General features: G+C 40.3%; 1 protein-coding gene across 4 annotated transcripts; it reads left to right on the forward strand.

The window, feature by feature from the left end:
• Positions 1-453: 453 nt before the first annotated feature.
• LOC122655423 (serine/threonine-protein kinase D6PKL2) lies at positions 454-19,046 on the forward strand. 4 transcript variants are annotated; one of them, XM_043849625.1, is made up of 4 exons: positions 454-1,117; positions 2,302-3,088; positions 16,457-16,460; positions 19,029-19,045. In XM_043849625.1, exons 1-2 carry the CDS (start codon positions 570-572, stop codon positions 3,083-3,085), a joined length of 1,332 nt encoding a protein of 443 aa, XP_043705560.1. In that variant the 5' UTR covers positions 454-569; the 3' UTR covers positions 3,086-3,088; positions 16,457-16,460; positions 19,029-19,045. The 4 variants fall into 4 exon arrangements, with proteins under 4 accessions (XP_043705560.1, XP_043705571.1, XP_043705566.1 ...); XM_043849636.1 differs by lacking the exon at positions 16,457-16,460 and having other exon boundaries at positions 2,302-3,095; positions 19,023-19,046; XM_043849631.1 differs by lacking the exon at positions 16,457-16,460 and having other exon boundaries at positions 2,302-3,095; positions 19,029-19,046.
• Positions 19,047-19,625: the final 579 nt, after the last annotated feature.

A 19,625-nucleotide genomic window follows, 5' to 3' on the forward strand; every position in this document is an offset into this window, starting at 1 on the left:
CGTGCACTAAAACCATGACCGAAACCAATACTAATATCAATACCAAAATTTTAAACCATGGTTGAATGTTGAAAGAGGGGATGCATTTTATTAAGGCTCCTATAAAAATGAAAACTTTCTCCTAAAATAAAACCCAAAAAAAGGAATGTGCACGACGGCAAGAGAGAGGGAAACATGGAAAGAAAAATCCTAGACTGGGACGTTGACGGGATTTCCCGGTTCTTGGTCCATCCCTTGCGCCCTAATTCCACTCTTTTATTTATTTTGTGTGTCTTGGCCCAAATTTCATTCACTCAAGCCAAGATTTGTCCTTGGCCCGCACATGGCCCAATCCAAGTTTGCCGGTCTAGACGGACACATCTCTCCCCAGTCCCCAATGACACCCCCCCCCCCACCTTCCCCCCACTCTTCAAAACCCCCCCGTCTAAGCTCAATGACTCAATCACTATCCGATCCTCTTTAATTCTCTCTTTCTTTCTCTTCTCTTTCTCAGTTTCTCCGCTCCATCTCAGCAGCGCGTAACTAGTACGCACTACCCAGAAGAAGGCTCGACCTTCAGCAACCCATCTATGCAACCATGGCTCGACGACATCACGGACGACTTGCAGAGCATGAGCTTCAACTCCACCACTACCGCCACAGAAATCAATCGTAGCACAAGCTCCGGCTCCGAGACCACCTGGACTGCATCCAGTTTTTCCTCTATTCCCTCCAAGCCTCACGCCCCTTCCGGTGACCCTTGCTGGGACGGGATTCGGCGGGTCAGATCGGAATCTCCTTCCGGCGTTCTGGGTCTCGGCGACTTACGATTCGTTCAAAAGCTAGGGAGCGGTGATATCGGGTCCGTATACCTAGCGGAGCTAAAGGGCGCCTCTGGTTGTACCTTCGCAGCGAAGGTTATGGATAAGAAGGAACTCGAGAGTCGAAACAAGGAAGGCAGGGCCAGGACCGAAAGGGAAATATTGGAGTTATTGGATCATCCATTTTTGCCCACTCTTTATGTGAGCTTAGAGTCCACCAAGTGGTCTTGCTTATTGACGGAATTCTGCCCCGGCGGCGATCTTCACGTTCTCCGGCAACGCCAGCCCGGCAAACGATTCGACGAAGCGGCCGTCAGGTGCGTACGTTAGCAATCACTCTCCTTGGTTTGGGCTCTTCTTCTTCTTCTTATTCTTCTATAGGTGTTGTTTGGCTGTATGCTCACCTATTCAATCATCGCCGTGTATACATTTTACAAACATCATTACGACCTTAGGATGGCCGATGGATGGTGATGTGGGGACCACCACCCGGTCGGTCTCGTGGGCCTGTCGGAGTGTCTTGGGTCCATCGTTTGGTCATTTTCGTCCCCTTCCCAAATCTCATGTCGTTTGACTTGTGAGCGGACAATCTTTGGCTGTTTTCGCACTACATATTATCATTTCCTTCTTTCTTCTATTCGCATGGAATGGGACGGGCTCCGTTCCGTTGTGTGTGTGGCCATCCATGTAAAAGCATCTTGCGGATCTTTCCGTTATTTAAGGGGTTCGCTTTTGTAAATTTAAGTCAGCCCAAGCCGTGTGGTCATTTTAGATTAAAGTACACGTGCCATAACCCTAATGGTCCTGACACCGTTGATGAAGTGATCGATGGTCTTTGATTCATAACGTAAAAAGTCAGAACCTTAATGGAACTGGATTCCCGTTATCCAAGCTGACGCTGTTAGATTAGATGTTTGGAGTCCAAACCCGCACGTGAATCCCTTTACTTAAAAAGAGTTGAGAGTCGAGATCGTAATTCGCTATTACATTTTACTTTTACGAGAAAAATGTTGGGAATTGAGGATATTTTAGTCTTTTCAAGCTTATATACCAGTATTCCTTGTTAGGAAATCTCCATTCCATCATGCTTTTTTTTTTCTTTTTTGTTTTTTGGTAAAACCATTCCATCATGCTTCGAAAGGAAAATCTCGATCCGATTTCCGTTAGAATTGGCAGGATTCCTGGTAGGATTCTTTATTTACTTCTTCTTTCCTATCTTATAAAACTGTGGCATTCTTATAAAGAAAACGAAATTCACGAACATGTCTTTGCAGTCGAAGACACCCTAACCCTACTCGAACGTGTCGGGTTTCGGGTGAACCCCACATAGATAAAAAGCCTCTAGGATTCTCTCTCTTAAAAAAATAAAAAGTAAAAAAAATTGGATTCGTAATTAATCAACGATTAGTTTGTTAATTAAGTAATGATTAAAGTAATACTAGAAAAATAATCGTGTTTGACTGTGTTAGTGGTGTTTCCCGCCGGCCTATTGATTTTGCAGATTCTACGCATCGGAGGTTGTGGTGGCTCTAGAATACGTCCACATGATGGGGATCGTGTACAGGGATCTGAAGCCCGAGAACGTGCTTGTTAGATCTGACGGTCATATCATGCTCACCGATTTCGATCTCTCACTAAAATGTGATGATTCGACATCAACGGCACAGCTTGTTTCCGAAAAGAATTCACCGGCCGTACCCCCGAAGATTGAGCCACCAACATTCGCCGCCGCCTCATGCATCCTTCCAAACTGTATCGTCCCGGCGGTTTCCTGCTTCAACCCGAAACGGAAGCGGAAGAAGAAACAAAATCACCGTGGTGGACCAGAGTTTGTGGCGGAGCCGATCGATGTGAGGTCGATGTCGTTCGTAGGAACACATGAGTACTTGGCACCGGAGATCGTGTCGGGTGAGGGCCATGGAAGCGCTGTAGATTGGTGGACGTTGGGAATATTTATATTCGAGTTGTTGTTTGGGGTTACACCTTTTAGAGGGATAGACAACGAGTTAACACTAGCGAACATCGTGGCCCGAGCACTCGAGATCCCTAAAGAGCCGGCCATAGCAGGGTCAGCTAAGGATCTAATCACTCAATTGCTGGTGAAGGATCCAGCGAGGCGGTTGGGTTCCACCATGGGTGCCACAGCGATCAAGCATCATCCCTTCTTTAATGGCGTAAACTGGGCATTGTTAAGGTGCACGACGCCGCCCTGCATACCCCCACCCTTCACTTGCAGGGATATTTCCGACGAAAGCGGCCCTGAAACTCCAGTGGAGTACTATTAGTTGAATAGTTGTTAGAGCGAGCAAGTATAGAAGGAGACTCGGGCCAGTATTTGGTATAGCTTATTTCTTTTTCTTTTTTCAAAAAAAAATTGGTGATTCTTCTCGGAAGTGTTTTAATTAGTGTAAATCAATAGCAAATGATTTACGTTAAAAAAGAATGGGAAAAAGAAATCACTCCCAAGTCTCAAATTTGAAAGAAGGAGAGATGGAAAACCACTCTCCTTGAAGTTTGAAGTTAAAAGGATCAATTTTGCGCGAAAAAGTACAAACCCAAGAAGTTACAGTTCTACAATCTACATATATTAACGCGCCATTATTGCCTGTTTTTGTTTTGAATTTTAAGTTTCAGAGCCACAGTCGTTTAACCGCGAAACGAGGCGCATGCTTGAGAGGATCCATTAACATGCCATTTAAAGCTGATCATTTCTGTCTGTATCAATCAATGCAGTAGTTAGCTGCAGAAGTATACTACACCTACTCCATCTTTTTCAGTTTTCCTTGGGACCACGAGAATCAGGGATGTGGTGCCCGCTTGATAATCTTACGGGTGTTTCTGTTCTGGTTATGTTCTGAGAAACACTAAAATAGTTTTTTTATTTTCTGTGTTGGGAAACCGTTTTTGACCCGCTTCATAAATCTGTTCTTGAAAATAAACAAAATATTTATTTTTTTTTTTAAAAAAAATTTAACAAAATGATATGTTTGGCATACTTTTCCAATTTTACAAAAGATCATAGTGAACGAATATGAGAGTCTTTATCGGGCACACTTCTCCAATTTTCAGTTAAAAAAATGACAGAACATGTTCTGTCAAAGTCTTCAGGGGAGCATAAATTTTGATTTATGTTTCCAAAAACAGTCACAAAAAACACTTCGTTATCAAGTGATTTTTAAGTGTCTTCGTTGCTCAGAACAGAAAAACACCAGAAACTGTTTCTCGTAAGGTTATCAAGTGGGCTCTTAGTAATTGATAACGGGATAGGTATTTGTCTTCACCGATACCTGGATTAGATGAATTTAACCCTAATTTTTTTTTGGTAAAGAGAACGCTAACTAGTCTGTGTATGGTGCATGCATGACTCCTGCGTCTAGACATAGGGCTGCACAAAATGATCATCGCATTCTTAGTAAAGTCCACCTTTCCATGGGAGTGTGACAGTCATTTTGCATGGCCCTGTATCTAAGCTCAGCAGGTAGTGCTTGTTTCCCCTTTTATTGAAATTTTGATTTGGGGAAAAGAATGTTACCATGAAACAGGGTTGACTCCAAGGTCACTTGAAATGACCACCGCATCCCAATGGAAAGGCAGGAATCCCCAAGGCCCGGTGATTATTTCACGGCTTGGAGCCACACGCCGGATAAGCATTCTCTTTCCCCATTGATTTTAGGGAAAAAACTCTGGTTAACACAGGATTGCACCTTTAGGGATTTCTGCCTTTTCAGGGATATGGTGATCATTTCACGCGACCAAGTAGAATTATTTCTCCCTTGATTTTATTATTCTCTTACTTTTCATTCATACCATTCTACCGATTCTGGATCGGCCTCTACCTTTACCGATACAAAGTAGTAAGTAGTAGGTCATTTCTTGTGATTCCGGTGCCAGTGTGCCGTCGTCGGACTATATGACGCTGAACAGAATAATATTATTTGGTGGGAGTGGTGGGACTGAGCATAGGGATGGCAAGGTTGGTGGGAGGTTGACCGATTGGAAGCAGACGGGGCAGACGGGGATGAGGCCATGGAATGCGACGATCTATTTCCTCGTGTCTGCTTGTGTCTTTACGTGCCCCACCCACGTGTATTGTTTAGTGTGGATGATTTATTCTGAATATTTTGTACCTTTTATTTATTTTTATTTTTATTTTTTTAATATCCACACAATCTCATGGTACATTCTTCCATTCAGGATTCGGCTCCCCTCCAGCGCGGGGGTGCGCTAGAGATCTTCTAGTGCGGCAGAAGATGTTGACACGTGGATGGGATGTCGATCGAACGGCATTCTCAAGCTGGGAATGATGCGTATTGCATGTATATCGTATGCTGTGCATGTCCATGAGATGTGCATCATTCCCAGCTCGAAAGTGCCAATCAATTGCCACCCCATCCACATGTCGACATCTACCCCTGTGTTGGATGATGTCCACCTCAGGGGCGCGCTGGAGACGAGCCGGATCCATTCATCCATCCGGGTGGAAATTTTTTTGTTTCATAATATTAGTATATTCTGAGAGGATTTGATGATGACAATTGTTCTTTTCTATTTAACAATTTTGATTAGATAGTGAAAGTATGGAGTTAGTTTGTTTACATGATAAACTGCTAGATCACTAGTTATATACAGGGCAGCAGTTTCCCAACACCCATAGTGAAGGGAGAGTCTCTTTTCCGTTGATTTGGGCATCTTAGAATGGGTATTAAAAACAATGGGGATTGTATTATCGACTTTGTACAGTAGTTATAGATTAATAACGACTCTAGATGGGTGTACTTGTTCTTCACCGGAGGTGGAGGAAAACTTTCTCCTATATATAATAATATGACCCCGTTTGTTTAGAGGGGAAGATGGGATAGGACTATTGAGAAGATGAGACCCACATGTTGGTGGGATTTTGTAGGATTGAAAATGTTGAGGTAAAATTACTTCTCCCAAGGTTGGGTGAACAGTGACCTAAAATTGGTGGAACTTTAAATAACAAAGGAGTGGGATTTTGATCTGTAGACAAAACAAGTAATGATGTCCCCTAAGCTTTTGTTCACCATCCCAAATTAACCAAACCAGGTTAGGATAGGATTTTGAAATATCACATCAATATTTTCCCATCCTACCTTAGTCCCCTCTAAACAAATGGGGCCATAAAGTCCTATCGATAGAGGAAAAGGACAAAGCCTAAAGACATTTTTTTTGCATTACCTGGTGATTATTGTTTTGGTGGTGCTTGAATGGGAGAGAAACATATTTCGATATGTCTCGTTTGGTAGTGTAGGTCTTCTTGAATGAATTTGGCCTGGTATACTTGTTTTATAGTAAAGGTTTTAAAATAAAAAATATTAAATATTTAGGAGTATAGGCGGTCGACCAGATAGGCCATAAGTGGTTAACTAGCTAAGTCTCGGATGATGTTCTCGTGCTTAATCTAGTGGTGCCTTTGTAGTTCAGGTCTACGAGCTCGATATGTAGAAGATGCTTCATCCAACGGTGTGAGCTCTAGCATTTCCTAATAATCAATTGTTTGCAAGCATTTACCATAGTAATAGAGAACTTAGTTTCCAATCTCTGGAGGTATCTTTTTGGTCAGTCTATTGAAGGAGATATCAAGTGCTTGTATGGCAGAGAAGTTCCCAAATTGAGGTGGAATGTTACCATTGAATTGACTGTAGGCAAGGAACAAGTACCTCAAACTCGGCATTTCTGGGAGTTCAATGGAAGGGGAGAGGAGTTCTTACTTTTGAGAGAGAGAGGGGTAAAAAGGGGGAAAATTTTGGTTACGAGTTATGACAATAAGTTGTATCTACGTAGGTGTGTGTTGTTTATATATCTATATTGTTATAGATATATAAAGTTGGGAAAAATATCTCTACTTGGTGGTGTTTCTTACACCCTCTCACAGGGCACCGTGAGATGACGCCTCTACCCCCTGAGTAGATACCAGGGCGTGCTCAACCCATTGGCTAGGGATGTAAACGGATCGGATTCGGATCGGATACGGATCGGATGTGATCGGAGCCGGATATTCCCTGGCCGAATACGGATACCTCTAAATGGATTCGGATGCGGATCGGATTCGGATTTTCGACCATCCGTTTACATATCTGCCTTGTGTAACCCGGACCTTCCTCCCCCTAGCGGATACAATTCTCTCTCAATCCATATCTCTTAGATCATGATTCTCTTTTCATCATATTCTAGAACTTGTTTAATCTTCAAAAACCCTAAAAATCATTATTTACTTAATTTTTTATTATTAAGTATTCGGATTTTTTTTCGGACGGATTTTAATCGGAGTATTCGGATTATTTTCCGGATATCTCTAAACGAATACGGATGCGCATTCGGATTCGGATTTCGGTTATCCATTTACATCCCTACCATTGGCCCAGATGCTTGTGTAGAGACCATGCAACCAAGTAGAAATCTATTGCCCTATAAAGTTATAGATATTTATAGGATAAAAGATTTGCACAATGCCAGCTTTATTTCAAAATTTTATGTTGGCACCCCTCAGAAGACTCAGATTACTGTAGCACTCCCTCTATAAAATGTCTCATATGCCCCCTTACTTTTAATGTTTTCACATAATACCCCTCTTCCAAGGCATGAAACTAGATGCACACTGTCTGCGTAGCAAACCCTCTCCCATATTTATTTATGGGTTTTTTACAATTACCATCCCAAAATCTTTACTATCTACTATTACCCCCCCCCCCCCCCAAAAACTTTCAAACAACTGTTACCCCCCTCTGATGCATACTAATCACTAACTGACCCCCACCGTTACATTTCCATAACAGTGGGGGTTAGTCGTGATAGTATGTCGTTGTCACGAATTTTCTAAGACCAAAATGCCCTTCTGGGGTGGTAATTGTAAAAAAAATAAAAAAACCCATCACCGTCCTCCTCCTTCTCCTCCTTCTCCTTCTTCCTCCTCTACAAGCAACCCCAAAATGTGACTGCCATCAAACCAAAATCAAAAACCTTGGATGGAATAAAACCATGCCGCGAGGAGGAACTGAAGAGAATTCTAGAGAATGAAACCTAACATGAGTACCACTAACATAATTATTACTCCCACCAACAACACCAGCACCACCGCACACAACACAGATGATCGACCGCAAAGCCGCAATGGGAGCAAAGCTACCGGCAACCGATCAAGAACAAAGGGAAGAACAAATCGAACAAAGGGGATGGGGGATTTAATTACAAACCATTACATGAAGAATAAATGAAAAGAATAATAAAATAAAAATAAATCCAGATACACGTTCTCCAACGTAATCTGCAACAGCACCAACATTGATTTTTCTGACTGTGCAAGGTGTGATCGAAGATGGAGCATCTGCAGAATCCTTCACCAAAAATCACAATCGAGCTTGATGAACCAAGACTAGGATTCGGTTATAGACGATGGGAGTTGGGATTTCGGTGGGGGAAAAGAAGAAAAGAAATAGAAGAGGAATAAGGAAATAGGTTATTCCGAAGAAGAAGTTTACAAATGGGGTAGGAACGGTGGTCACAGATGGGTTTTGGAAGATGGGTTTTGGAAGAGGAAGTGGGTTGTGGTGAATGGGTTTCAGGTGATTGAAAGGAGAATCAAAAAAATAAAAACGAAATGGAAGAAAGAGGGGTTTCAGGGTTCGATGGGAAATGGAAAGAAGAAATGGAGCTCGCAATAGGAACGGTGGTTTCGGTTGGGGAAAAGAAGATAAGAAATAGAAGAGGAATAAGGAAATAGGTTATTCCGAAGAAGAAGTTTACAAATGGGGTAGGAACGGTGGTTTCAGATGGGTTTTGGAAGATGGTTTTTTGAAGAGGAAGTGGGTTGTGATGAATGGGTTTCAAGTGATTGAAAGGAGAATCAAAAAAATAAAAATGAAATGGAAGAAAGAGGGGTTTCAGGGATTGATGGGAAAGGGAAAGAAGAAATGGAGCTCGCAGTAGGGAAGAACCAGAGAAAGAAAACAACAGGGGATGGTATGATGCTGCTGCTGGTTAGTCATGGCTGGAGTTAAGCAAAATAAATTAAAAGTAGAGTGGAAAAGAAGAAGAAGAAGAAGACGAGGGAAGAAGCTGGTTATCTCCCAAGGGAATATAATCAGGTTTGGGGTTGCAGAGGAGGAAGAAGAAGTAGAAGGAGGAGGAGGTAGGTGATGGGGCTTTTTTTTTTTTTTTTACAATTACCACCCCAAAAGGGCATTTTGGTCCTAAAAAATTCGTGACAACAGCACACTGTCACGACTAACCCCCACCGTTACGAAAATGTAACGGTGGGGGTCAATTAGTGGTTAATATGCATCAGAGGGGGGTAACAGTTGTTTGAAAGTTTTTGGGGGAGTAATAGTAGATAGTTAAGATTTTGGGGTGGTAATTGTAAAAAACCCTTTATTTATTTATGGGAAGCAGTTTTCTGTACGGGAATGTGGGCTACACCAGCACTCCCATGTGTCTATCTCTCTCCTCCTTAAAACAAGGGGGTATAAGTGTCTTTTCACATGGAGAGGAGAGAGATAGACTCATGGGAGTGCTGGCATAGGCCACACTCCCGGACAGAGAACTTTTTCCCTTTATTTATATATCTATATTGTTATATAGACCAGAGATTACCTCTTACAAACACAGGATTATAGGCAAAAGAGCATTGTGTAATGTTTTATATGAATTTTCTTGAAAGCAAAAGAGCATTCTATAGAATGAACAAAATCAGTTAAATAGAATACAATTAAAAAAAAAGGGAAATTATAACTTTCACAAAGTTGCCACGTGGTGGGGGAATGCTACACATGAATGGGACCATGTTTATAAAAGATGTCACACCTTTCTCATCAGTCTAATTTCAGTCCAAAACACATGTATAATAGGGGTTAAAAACATAGTTCAAAGCTATACCAAATTGCAAAAATTGTCTTACCTCTACTAATTGCATTAAAGGTTAATGGTACCTTTGTAATGTTTCACAATTGTAACTACTCTTTTCACACATATATATACTCATTTTCGATTCAAATTCAACCAATAAGAAGGGTGGAAGGTCCTTTATAAGTTGGACCCATCCAAAGCCTCAAATGTGATGTTTTGTGAACTTTCTAAAGTTCAAACACAATTCCAAAATTAATTTTCTGTGTCTTCACCCCCTCCCCCCCCTCTCCCCTTTTGAAAGCCATCACACAATTGCCTTCCATAGACACTACCCTGTCATATTCCCTTGAGAACTCAAACAAAGCTTATGGAAAAGGGGTAAATCTGTACCTTATTATGCAAAATTATGTATGAAAATCAGCAATCACACTAAAGCTTTTCCAAACAAATCATCTCATATGAGAACCATCAATCCTAATATACATTTGAGTCCAATATTATTTCAATGATGAGAGACTAAAAAGCTTATTCTAACATATACCTGGTCCTCGAAATAAGAGCGTATTTTTCCAAGCCCCAATCTGAGAAATTAAAAGTGCTGCCTTATAGCATAAAGGACTATCCATTTGAATCATTAATGAAGGAGGAGGATCCACTGGGGCAAATTTCTCATCCACGAATTGTAACATTCTGGCATAACTTGTGTAATGATAGTGAATAAATAGAACAAGTTTACAAGATAGGCCACTTACAAAATTGAACAAACTCATAAACTGATACCAGCAGAACTACTATGGAAATGTAGAATGGAAATTTTGGGAAATTATAAATAGACAGGAATCCCAAGCTTCAAAAAAAAAACAGAATCACTCCTTCCTTCCTTCCATCCCACGAAGATAGCCTTGTTTGACGATTTTTCCATTGTCTCAAAATGCTTTTCCATTGTAAAAGCCAAGATATGAAACTTTTTGAATTTCTCATATTGCCACTGTTTAATAATGTACACATTTACTTATGATTACTTACCAGTTACCATAGGGAAATATTGAAATAAGGGTCTGAATTAGTGTATGGTTAACAATCTCCCTAAAATGTGAGTATCTTCAAAAAGATAGTCTTTATGGGATGTAAGGAGTAGGATACAATATCTACTTACAGCAAGGAAGGAAAGAAAGGGAACAAGATTTTAGATGACTCACTCACCACATTCCCAATACAATGTGATCAACTATTATATCAAGGAACTATACAATACCAAAAAAAATGCAAAACCAAAATAATCTAATAAAGAATGGAAATTTTGGGAAAAAGTAAAAAGAAGGCAAGAAGCTCAAGATTAAAAACTAGTAAGGGAATTTAATTATACTCCTATAAAAACTTAGAATGAAAATTATGGGAATAATAAAGAGGCAACAATCTAAAGATCAAAGGAACTAGAACAAAGTATGGACTTACAACAAGAAAAGAAAGAATGGGCACTAAAATTTAGATGACTTGCTAGCCACATTGCCAATATCATATGATGAACCACCCTGCCAGTTCAATTGTGGAAGCGATTGAGGGTTGGGTGAGAGAGATCCCCGAAATTGGTCTCTTCAAAAAGACTCCTTCTTTTAAAGAGAACCTGATCCTCCAAATTTTTAAAATTCCCCATTCCCAGAGTCATTCCAATCCTCTGCGGGCTATCAATTGGTGCCCTCCTTTCAATGCCATAAAGCTCAATGTGGACGGTGCATGTAAAGGTAATCCTGGGATAGGTGGAGGAGGGGGTATTGTTAGGGATGGAAGAGGTCAGGTGTTGGCCGCATTTGCAAATTTCTATGGAGAGTGTACTAACTCAATAGCTGAATTTAGAGCAATTCGGGACGGTCTTCAGCTTTGCACCGAGATGGGTCTCTTGGAATTCCATGTAAATTCTGATTCTGCAATGGCAGTACACTGCATCACTAAGAAGAAGTTCAAGTTTTGGAGGGGGTGGTACTGGTTCCACGAAATTCTTTGCCTGATTCAATCTCTCTGTCCTATGATTTCGTTCACCTTTAGAGAGGGTAACAGAGCTGCTGATTGGTTGGCGAATTACTCTTGTGACTCATCATCCAACACAGTATTTCACGATTGGGAAGAACTTCCTCAGGCTCTGAAAAAAATCACGCGGGAAGACGTGGCGGGGCTTCCAGTTATTCGCAGATGATTCTCTTTTTTGTCTGGTTTTTTTGTTTGGGCGGTTTGGTTCGGTCCTCAGGGCCTTTGGTGGTGGTGAGTAAGTGTGCTTTTGTATCCTCGGGTTGGGGTAAGGCGGGTATGCCGCCCCTTGTATTCTTTCTCTTGATTTAGTTTGATTATTAAAAAAATGGGGACCAGCCCGGGTACCAGGTAATATTCGGGATTAAAAAATATATATATATATATACACATATGATGAACCACCATGTTAGAGGCATTCAATACAAGCACCCAAAAGGAAAAGCAAACCAATCAAATAATACAACTAAGTATTACAATTAGCACTACAACATATCTATAAAACAAAAACCACTGCCACATTTTATTTTTTTATTTTTTTTTGGAAAACTATTTTATTGGAAGAAAAGAAGAAGAGAGGATAAGGAAATTTCTTAATAATGTTTTCAAAGCAAAAAGTTAGTTCATCTCATAGGAAGTATGTGTTGAACCTTCTTGCAGAGGGCGGGATGTTAGCTGCTGACCAAGCGGATACTTTGATGGATCCTCATGTAAAGTTTGGAAGTGATGAAGGTAAAGCTTCTGAAGGTAAGCACCAGTGTGGCAGATTGGCTGGCAAGCTCATATATCTAACTCTTACCAGGCCTGATTTATTTTTCGCTGTTGTTGTTATCAGTCAGTTTATGGACAGTCCTAAACAGATGCATTGAGAGGCAGCAAGTCGCATTCTTAGGTACCTCAAGAGCACCAACGGAAAGGTTTGATCTATGGGGCCCATTGACATCTTGATGTTGTGGGGTATACTGATGCGAATTGGGTTGGAGATGAGGCTAATAGGAGGTTTACAACTAGTTTTTTTTTTAAGTAACTTGGTTACAGGGAGTAGTATAGAGAATTGTGGCTAAAACAAGTGCCAAAGCTGAGTATCGAGCTATGGCCCACACAACTTGTGAGTTGATGTGGTTGAAGTCTCTTATGCAAGAACTGGGATTTCCTATTCATAAACCTATGTTTCTTGACAATTAGGCAACAATCTATATTGCTAGCAATTCAGTTTTTCATGAAAGGACGAAACACATTTAAACTGATTGACACCTTGTGGGAGACAATGTGATCTGAAAGGTTATATTACTTCTTTTGTCAGCTTTGCAAATCGGCTTGGTGATATGTTTACCAAAGCCCTGTTTCGCAGTACTTTTCTCCAAAGTTGTTCCAAGCTGATTATGCTTCAGCTTGAGCAGAAGCATTAAGAAACAAAACACAGGGAATATTTATAATTAAAGATTCTAGTTAGGGGCTTTTGCAAGTTGTAACTATTCATTATCCAGAACCCTATCAATCTAGTTATCCTTTCTTTCTTCTTCTTTTGGACCTGTTTTCTGTATCCTATTTCTAGTTATTGTTGAATGTAGTATCTGATTCAGTAAGACAAGAAAGAGGGAACACAGTATCAATTTGCCCCTCTTATGGAATGTAGAGGCCTACCTAATATCCATCAAACTCAGATCCCCTATGGGGAATTTCAAATTTGATCAAAGGAATCCACTAACCATGCCCAGACAGCTTTAGGGAAAAACAGTGGATAAACAAGTGACTAATAGAATTCTCCACTTGCCTCGCAGAGAAGGCAGACAGGTAGAATGATAAAATTTCTTCCCCCCCCCCCCTCCCCTGCATCACAAGTATTGAGCCTTTCATGGCTCACTTCCCAAATTAGGGCCTTATTTTTTGGAGACACTTGAATTTTCCATATTTATTTGGAAGGACAAGTCCTATTGGGACTCGGGGATGGCAGACTTGAAAAAACTAATGTGGTAGAAAAGAACCATCACTAGTAAGGGTCTAAACGCACCCATCAGGCTCAACTAGAGAAATAAAGTTTTCACACAAAGAATCAATCAGATCAGCTATATCTTGAACTTCAATCTCTCTTAAAGGTCTTTTAAAACCAAAATCCCAATCCAATCCTGCAGAACCATGCCTAACACAGAGGACAGAAACTATTTTAAACCTTCCTATTCTAGGCTTAAGCACAGAATCTCACCAATTCACTGATACCCTATCAATAAATTGGCTACAAATTTCTTGCAGAATCAAAATATCTTCGTCCCTTTAGAAGGGTAACTGAAACACCCATAGACCAGACAAGTTCTGATTTTCGAAAAGTAGCCCCAAAGAAATGACTGCAAAGTCTGTAATAAGTAACATGATGATCAAAAGCTCAAAAAGAAATGGATATACAAATCAAGACATGCAGCTCTCTCAAATTGAATTATGAACATTTGAAGAAGAAACATCATTATTTTAAGCTTGAGAAGATGCTCGCGCACTAAATTGGCAAAGATCATTTGAATAGGATGTACTATTAAGTAGTATCCAGTAAAGCTACCTTGGGGTTTGCATTGAACGTGTGATCAACTTGGTGTAAGTTATCCACAATACACTAAAGTAATGTGTATCATACCTTACATTAACAGGCATAATGCATTAATGTTCTATTATTGATACAAGTTCATTTTTCATGGATGATGGATTCCTTAAATGAAAATGCAAGAGAAGCCTTAAGATTAACTTGTAAAATCAAAGGAGGGTGTAACGAAATATTATAATAGTGTACCTTGTACACAAGATACTCATACTCATATTGATCTCCCCCATATTTGGAAATATCAGAATAGCGAAGACCGAACGTCTTTCTAGGGTTGAGTTGTACAAAACCTGGGCAGAGGTGATTAAAGCAACCCGTCTTCTGAAATCCATCTGCTTGCTCAAATACAAAGGAAACAAATGTGACAGGTGACATACCTATAATAGTCAATAAATTTTGCATATCAATGCAGGTTTCAATCTTATCGCTGAGTTCTATTATCACCATGTAACCGTGGATTTACCTAAAAAACCAAAAATTTGAACATTAGAATTATTAAAATTTTCTTCAGATAACTATTGAATTGTGGACCATATGAATCCTACGTGCTGACCACAGGCATCATTTAATGGGAATGCTCCTGCTAGAAATTAAAAAGATCAGACATATAATAGGTAAATGTACTAATTAAGATAAACTTGAACATTGTTGAGTTGATCTGTAGGCCCACTTTCAATCCATAATACTGATTCACTAAATTGGTTACTTTGAAGAAATCTTTGGTTGAAACAATATCAAGTTTATCGCTACTTAATTATCAAACACACCTAATAAAAATTCACAAGGTAAATCACTACAGCATGGCCATTACATTTAAAGATCAAATGAATAATTAAGTAGTAGTAGTCCAGGAGCATCAAATACCACCACACACACACACACACACACACACACACAAAATATATTGAAACATCAAACTCAACTTCCAAAAATTAACCCAAAAAACAGGGTACCACACGAGTGTATGGAGAAAACAAATTCCAGAAAATCAAACCATCAGAATGTCTCCAAAATTGGATTGAGTGTACCTCAGGTTGAACTCAAATCAGTTGGAGGAGAGCCAAATTGCTCTCTTTCCTAAGAGTGGTGAGGTGAATGATACATGGCGTTTCATCCATGGTCCTCACAGGAAGCTCTGGGAGTCCGATCATGTGGAACAACACTATCTGGGTTGGAACCATCCCACGAAGATTGCATGCACTTGGATCTCAACTTCAATCTTGGTCAATGGTATCTGCTAGGGTTAGCTTCACCTTTAGGTTTCCAATGGGCTCGCTGGTATGATGACGACCGTGAACTTTTGAAGGAGCTCTACCAAAATCCCGAGACACTTTTGGATTCGCATGAGAAGAGGTATCTTTTACAGTAAAAACCATGTGCACAGAGCACCAAACACCACAAAAAACCAATAAGAATCACTTTCACAAGGCTCCGTGTGCACAGAGCACCAAACACCACAAAAAAACCAATAAGAATCACGGCTCCGTTTGGTTGCAAAAGAAATCAAAGAGAAGGGAGGAGATATTTTTGTAATCAGTAGTATGAACTACTTAAATTTTTTATAATATTTAATAATGATATATTTTACATGTAAAATTTATTTTATATTTTAAATTAAAGGAATGGGATGCAAAATAAAGTGAAATTTAATAATCAAATATAAAGTGATTTGGAGTTAATGATATTATCACGTGACTACGTAACGATTATAAAAACTCTTTTTAAATATGAAAATTTCATTTTCCTTCCGTTTAATTCCCCCTGTAACCAGACGGAGCCCAAGAAAATATTGAAGACAATGGAAAAATGTCACTAAAAACGCAAAGATCATAGCGATCAGCACAAACCCACAACCGAGAATAAGGAAAACACTCATAAGGCTAAAATCCAAGGTAATTAAATGATGATAACAAGCATCGACTGAGGACCCCTCCAGAAGAGAAACAAGAGGGAAAACAAGAAGAGATAAGAAATGTAGAGAAGAACATCATATAGCCAAAACAGGGACGAGAAGAAAGGAAGCAAGGGAGGGATAAAAATCCTCTCCAATTCTTTAATCTGGCAATACCTAGCAATGCTATTTTTACTGCGCAACACATAACACAAACAGATCTAATGGCCAAGAATGGTTTGCACCATTTCATGAAACTCTACCAGTTTTGACAACTGGGTCCTCTCAACCCGAGTATGTAAACCCAAAAACGCAGCAAAAAGGAAACATTCGGTTTCGGTTCATCTTCTTCCTTTCTTCCCACCAGTGGAGAGTTGCAGAGGTTACACCAGATCTACTTTCCTTCTTATTTTTCTGCAAAGCTCCTCCTCCACCTCCTCAACAGGGGATCTGCTCGGTGAACCAATGCATTTCTACTTTTTTCTTGGCGCCGTAGACACCAGAGACAGGAAAAGAGCAGATTGTTCTTGATTGCGGGAAGGGGAAGTTTAGAAGCTTATTTTGGAGGGTTCGAGCAGAGATTCGAAGGCAAGTGAAGGGAAGATTGAAGCAGAGGCTCAGTTTCCACTATGACCCTTTCAGCTATGCACTCAACTTCGATAATGGCGATTCGGATTTTTTCTGTTAAAATCTAAAGCAACAACAACAAGGGCATTTAGGTTCCTTGCCCTCGTTTTTTTTTATTCTTCTTATTCTTTTATGTTCTTGCATGTAGTTTTGCTCTGTTACTAAAAATAGTGTGGAACAAGATCAAAACCCAGTTCAGTAATGCAAAACTGGAGTTGGGTTTTCAAGCTTTTTTCAAAGAAATGGCTTTCTGAGCTTGAAAACCGTTATCTCCAGCAGTGCTTCAACAATATCGATTGATGGATTATATCTTTTTGAGTAGATGGATTTTTAATCTTTTGTATAAGTTTTGAAAGTTTCAAACGCTTTTGCTCAAATTTTCAGGTTTTCGTCTTTCTGCGTTTTGGGGTTTACCTACTCGGGTTGAGAGGATCCGGTTGTCAAAACGGGTAAAGTTTCATGAAATGGTGCAAATCATTCTTGGCCATTCGATCTGTTTGTGCCACGTGTCGCGCAATAAAGATAGCATTGCCCGGTATTGCCAGATATTGGAGAGGACTTGTGGATCCACAAGGGAGAAGAGACAGAGGAACGCCGAAGAGAAAAGGAAATATATGAAAACCTACTCCTCGATATCTCTGCCTCTCTCTTGTTTTTTACAGCATAGTGTTGTCAATTCCAAGCCCGGCCCAGCCAGATTATTAAATGTGTTGGTCTTATAATCGTTTGTTTTAGGTGTGTGGTCGTAGCCCCGCTGGACGCCCGATCTAACCCAACCGTTTAATATTGTTCAAAATTCTCATTTTTTATTGTATCCTCCAATTCATGAACTAAGTGGTGGTATAACATATTAGAAGGTCAAGTCCTGTGGATTAAAAAAAGGGTAATTTACACATACCACCTCTGAGGTTTAACGAAAGAAAAATTTTATCCCCCAATTTTGGAAAATTCTGTGTACCCTCTGAAATTTACAAATGTTAACAAATACATCAACTTTGTCTGTTCATGACTAACAACGTTAAAAATATGCTATGAACTAACAGATATGCCCTTACAAGAAGAAAAAAATCGAAAACCAACCTGCAACTCATCTTCCCCAAAATCAATTGGGGAAGATGAGTTGCAGGTATGGGAACACCATGGAAATCGAGACAATGGAACAGTGAGTGAAGGATCCAGAGCGATTTGAAGCAGAGTCTACCTAAGGCCTAAGCACCACTTCAAGCTGATCAGTCTCAGCTTCTTGCACCCAACCGCAATACCCAAATCGAAAATCAATTTACACCTAACCAGCCATAACTTCTCCAAATTCCTTGCCTCTGCTATAGCCGCTGCAGTAGAATCCTTGAGCTCAGTACCATTAGACAGATCAAGCTCGACCAAAGACGAGATTGCCCGCTTTGTACCAATGTCTGATGACCCGATGCCTGTATACGATAGGGATACGATAGGGGCACCCTCCTGCTGCCATTTTTGAACCTCCTCCTTGATCAACAATTGGGTTGTGGGATCACCATAATCGTCCAACACTTGGATAAAGATTCAACCTCGGCCAATCTAAGTTGCAGACGGCACCATTTAGAATAGAACCAATCGAAAATACCACGGACCCCCAACGGCGTCGACAATACGAGTTGCAGTTGCAAGTTGGGAGCCCCAAAATGCCTAACCCTTGATAAAAGCATAGATTTGCCTCTTCACTCTAGGATTCTCATTCTTGATCTCGCTCCCAATGTTTGAATCCGTCCTTCCTGAAGCCAACCGGCGCCTTACAGCGGCAGCGATACCGAACATTGCGGAAGCGATTGAGGTGAGACAACCCGCAGCTCTGTGAGCTCAGAGGAGAAGAACCAGAGTGAGCTGTTTGACATTCTTCCCTCTAACCTTGTCACTACCGCCTCCGCCAAGGAGGAAGTCTTCTTCCAAAGGACCCTCTAACTTAACCATCGACCAATTAGGGTTATCCATCTTCATGACCACTGGCATTCCACGATGGTTCTTTTTCGCCCAAAAACCAAACGACGGTGCCATTTTTTGTTTTTTTCTTTCTACCCTTTTCCCTTTGTAATGTGATGCCAAAGACCCAGCTCACTCACAATATCGACCTCTCAAAGATCCCCTTGTTCCAGGGACTGATTAGCTCCGGAAGATGTCGAAACCCACATGACAATTTACCTTCAAAAGAGAGAAGCAAACAAAAAACAAGAAATGCAGAGCGCAAAGAGCACGGGAGAGACAGAGAGAGAGAGAGAGAGGGTATGCAACAAGAGACGCATGGGTAGGGGAAAGAGAGACGTTGAAACAAGCCAGTTGATGGAGGCATTCGGATGTTAAAACTTTATAAAGGGTCCCAGAAGACTTGGTGGATGAGTCCAAAACTCTTTAATTCAGTTCCGGCTTGCACAGCAGAGTGAGAGTGAGAGAATTAAAGAGAAAAGAAGTACACAAGAGAGAGAAAAAAGAACAGCTCAACACGTCTTTGAGATTTTCCAACTCCATGCCTGCAACTCATCTTCCTCAATCGATTTTGGGGAAGATGAGTTGTAGTTTTTTTCATTTTTTATTCTAAGGTAATTCTGTCAGTTTACAATACATTTTTAACGTTGTTAGTCATGAATTGACGGAATGGATGTATTTGTTAACATTTGTAAATCTCATGGAGGTACAGAGAATTATCCGAAAATGAGAGATAAAATTATTCTTTTGTTAAACCTCAAGGGTGATATATGTAAATTATCCATTAAAAATTTATCTTTTCATGATGAGGGAAAGGAAAGTCAATCCTTTATATATATATTTGCTTAAGTATGATGACTGATGACTATTGACGTCCTAC

Source organism: Telopea speciosissima, chromosome 1 (genome assembly GCF_018873765.1).
Source record: "Telopea speciosissima isolate NSW1024214 ecotype Mountain lineage chromosome 1, Tspe_v1, whole genome shotgun sequence".
NCBI lineage: Eukaryota > Viridiplantae > Streptophyta > Magnoliopsida > Proteales > Proteaceae > Telopea > Telopea speciosissima.

What these genes read in the sequence shown, in the direction of transcription:
- LOC122655423 (XM_043849636.1), top strand. Translation starts at nt 570, where the DNA reads ATGCAACCATGGCTCGACGACATCACGGACGACTTGCAGAGCATGAGC. An exon ending in TTCGACGAAGCGGCCGTCAG is followed by an intron (nt 1,118 to 2,301) that starts GTGCGTACGTTA and finishes TTGATTTTGCAG; the next exon opens with ATTCTACGCATCGGAGGTTG.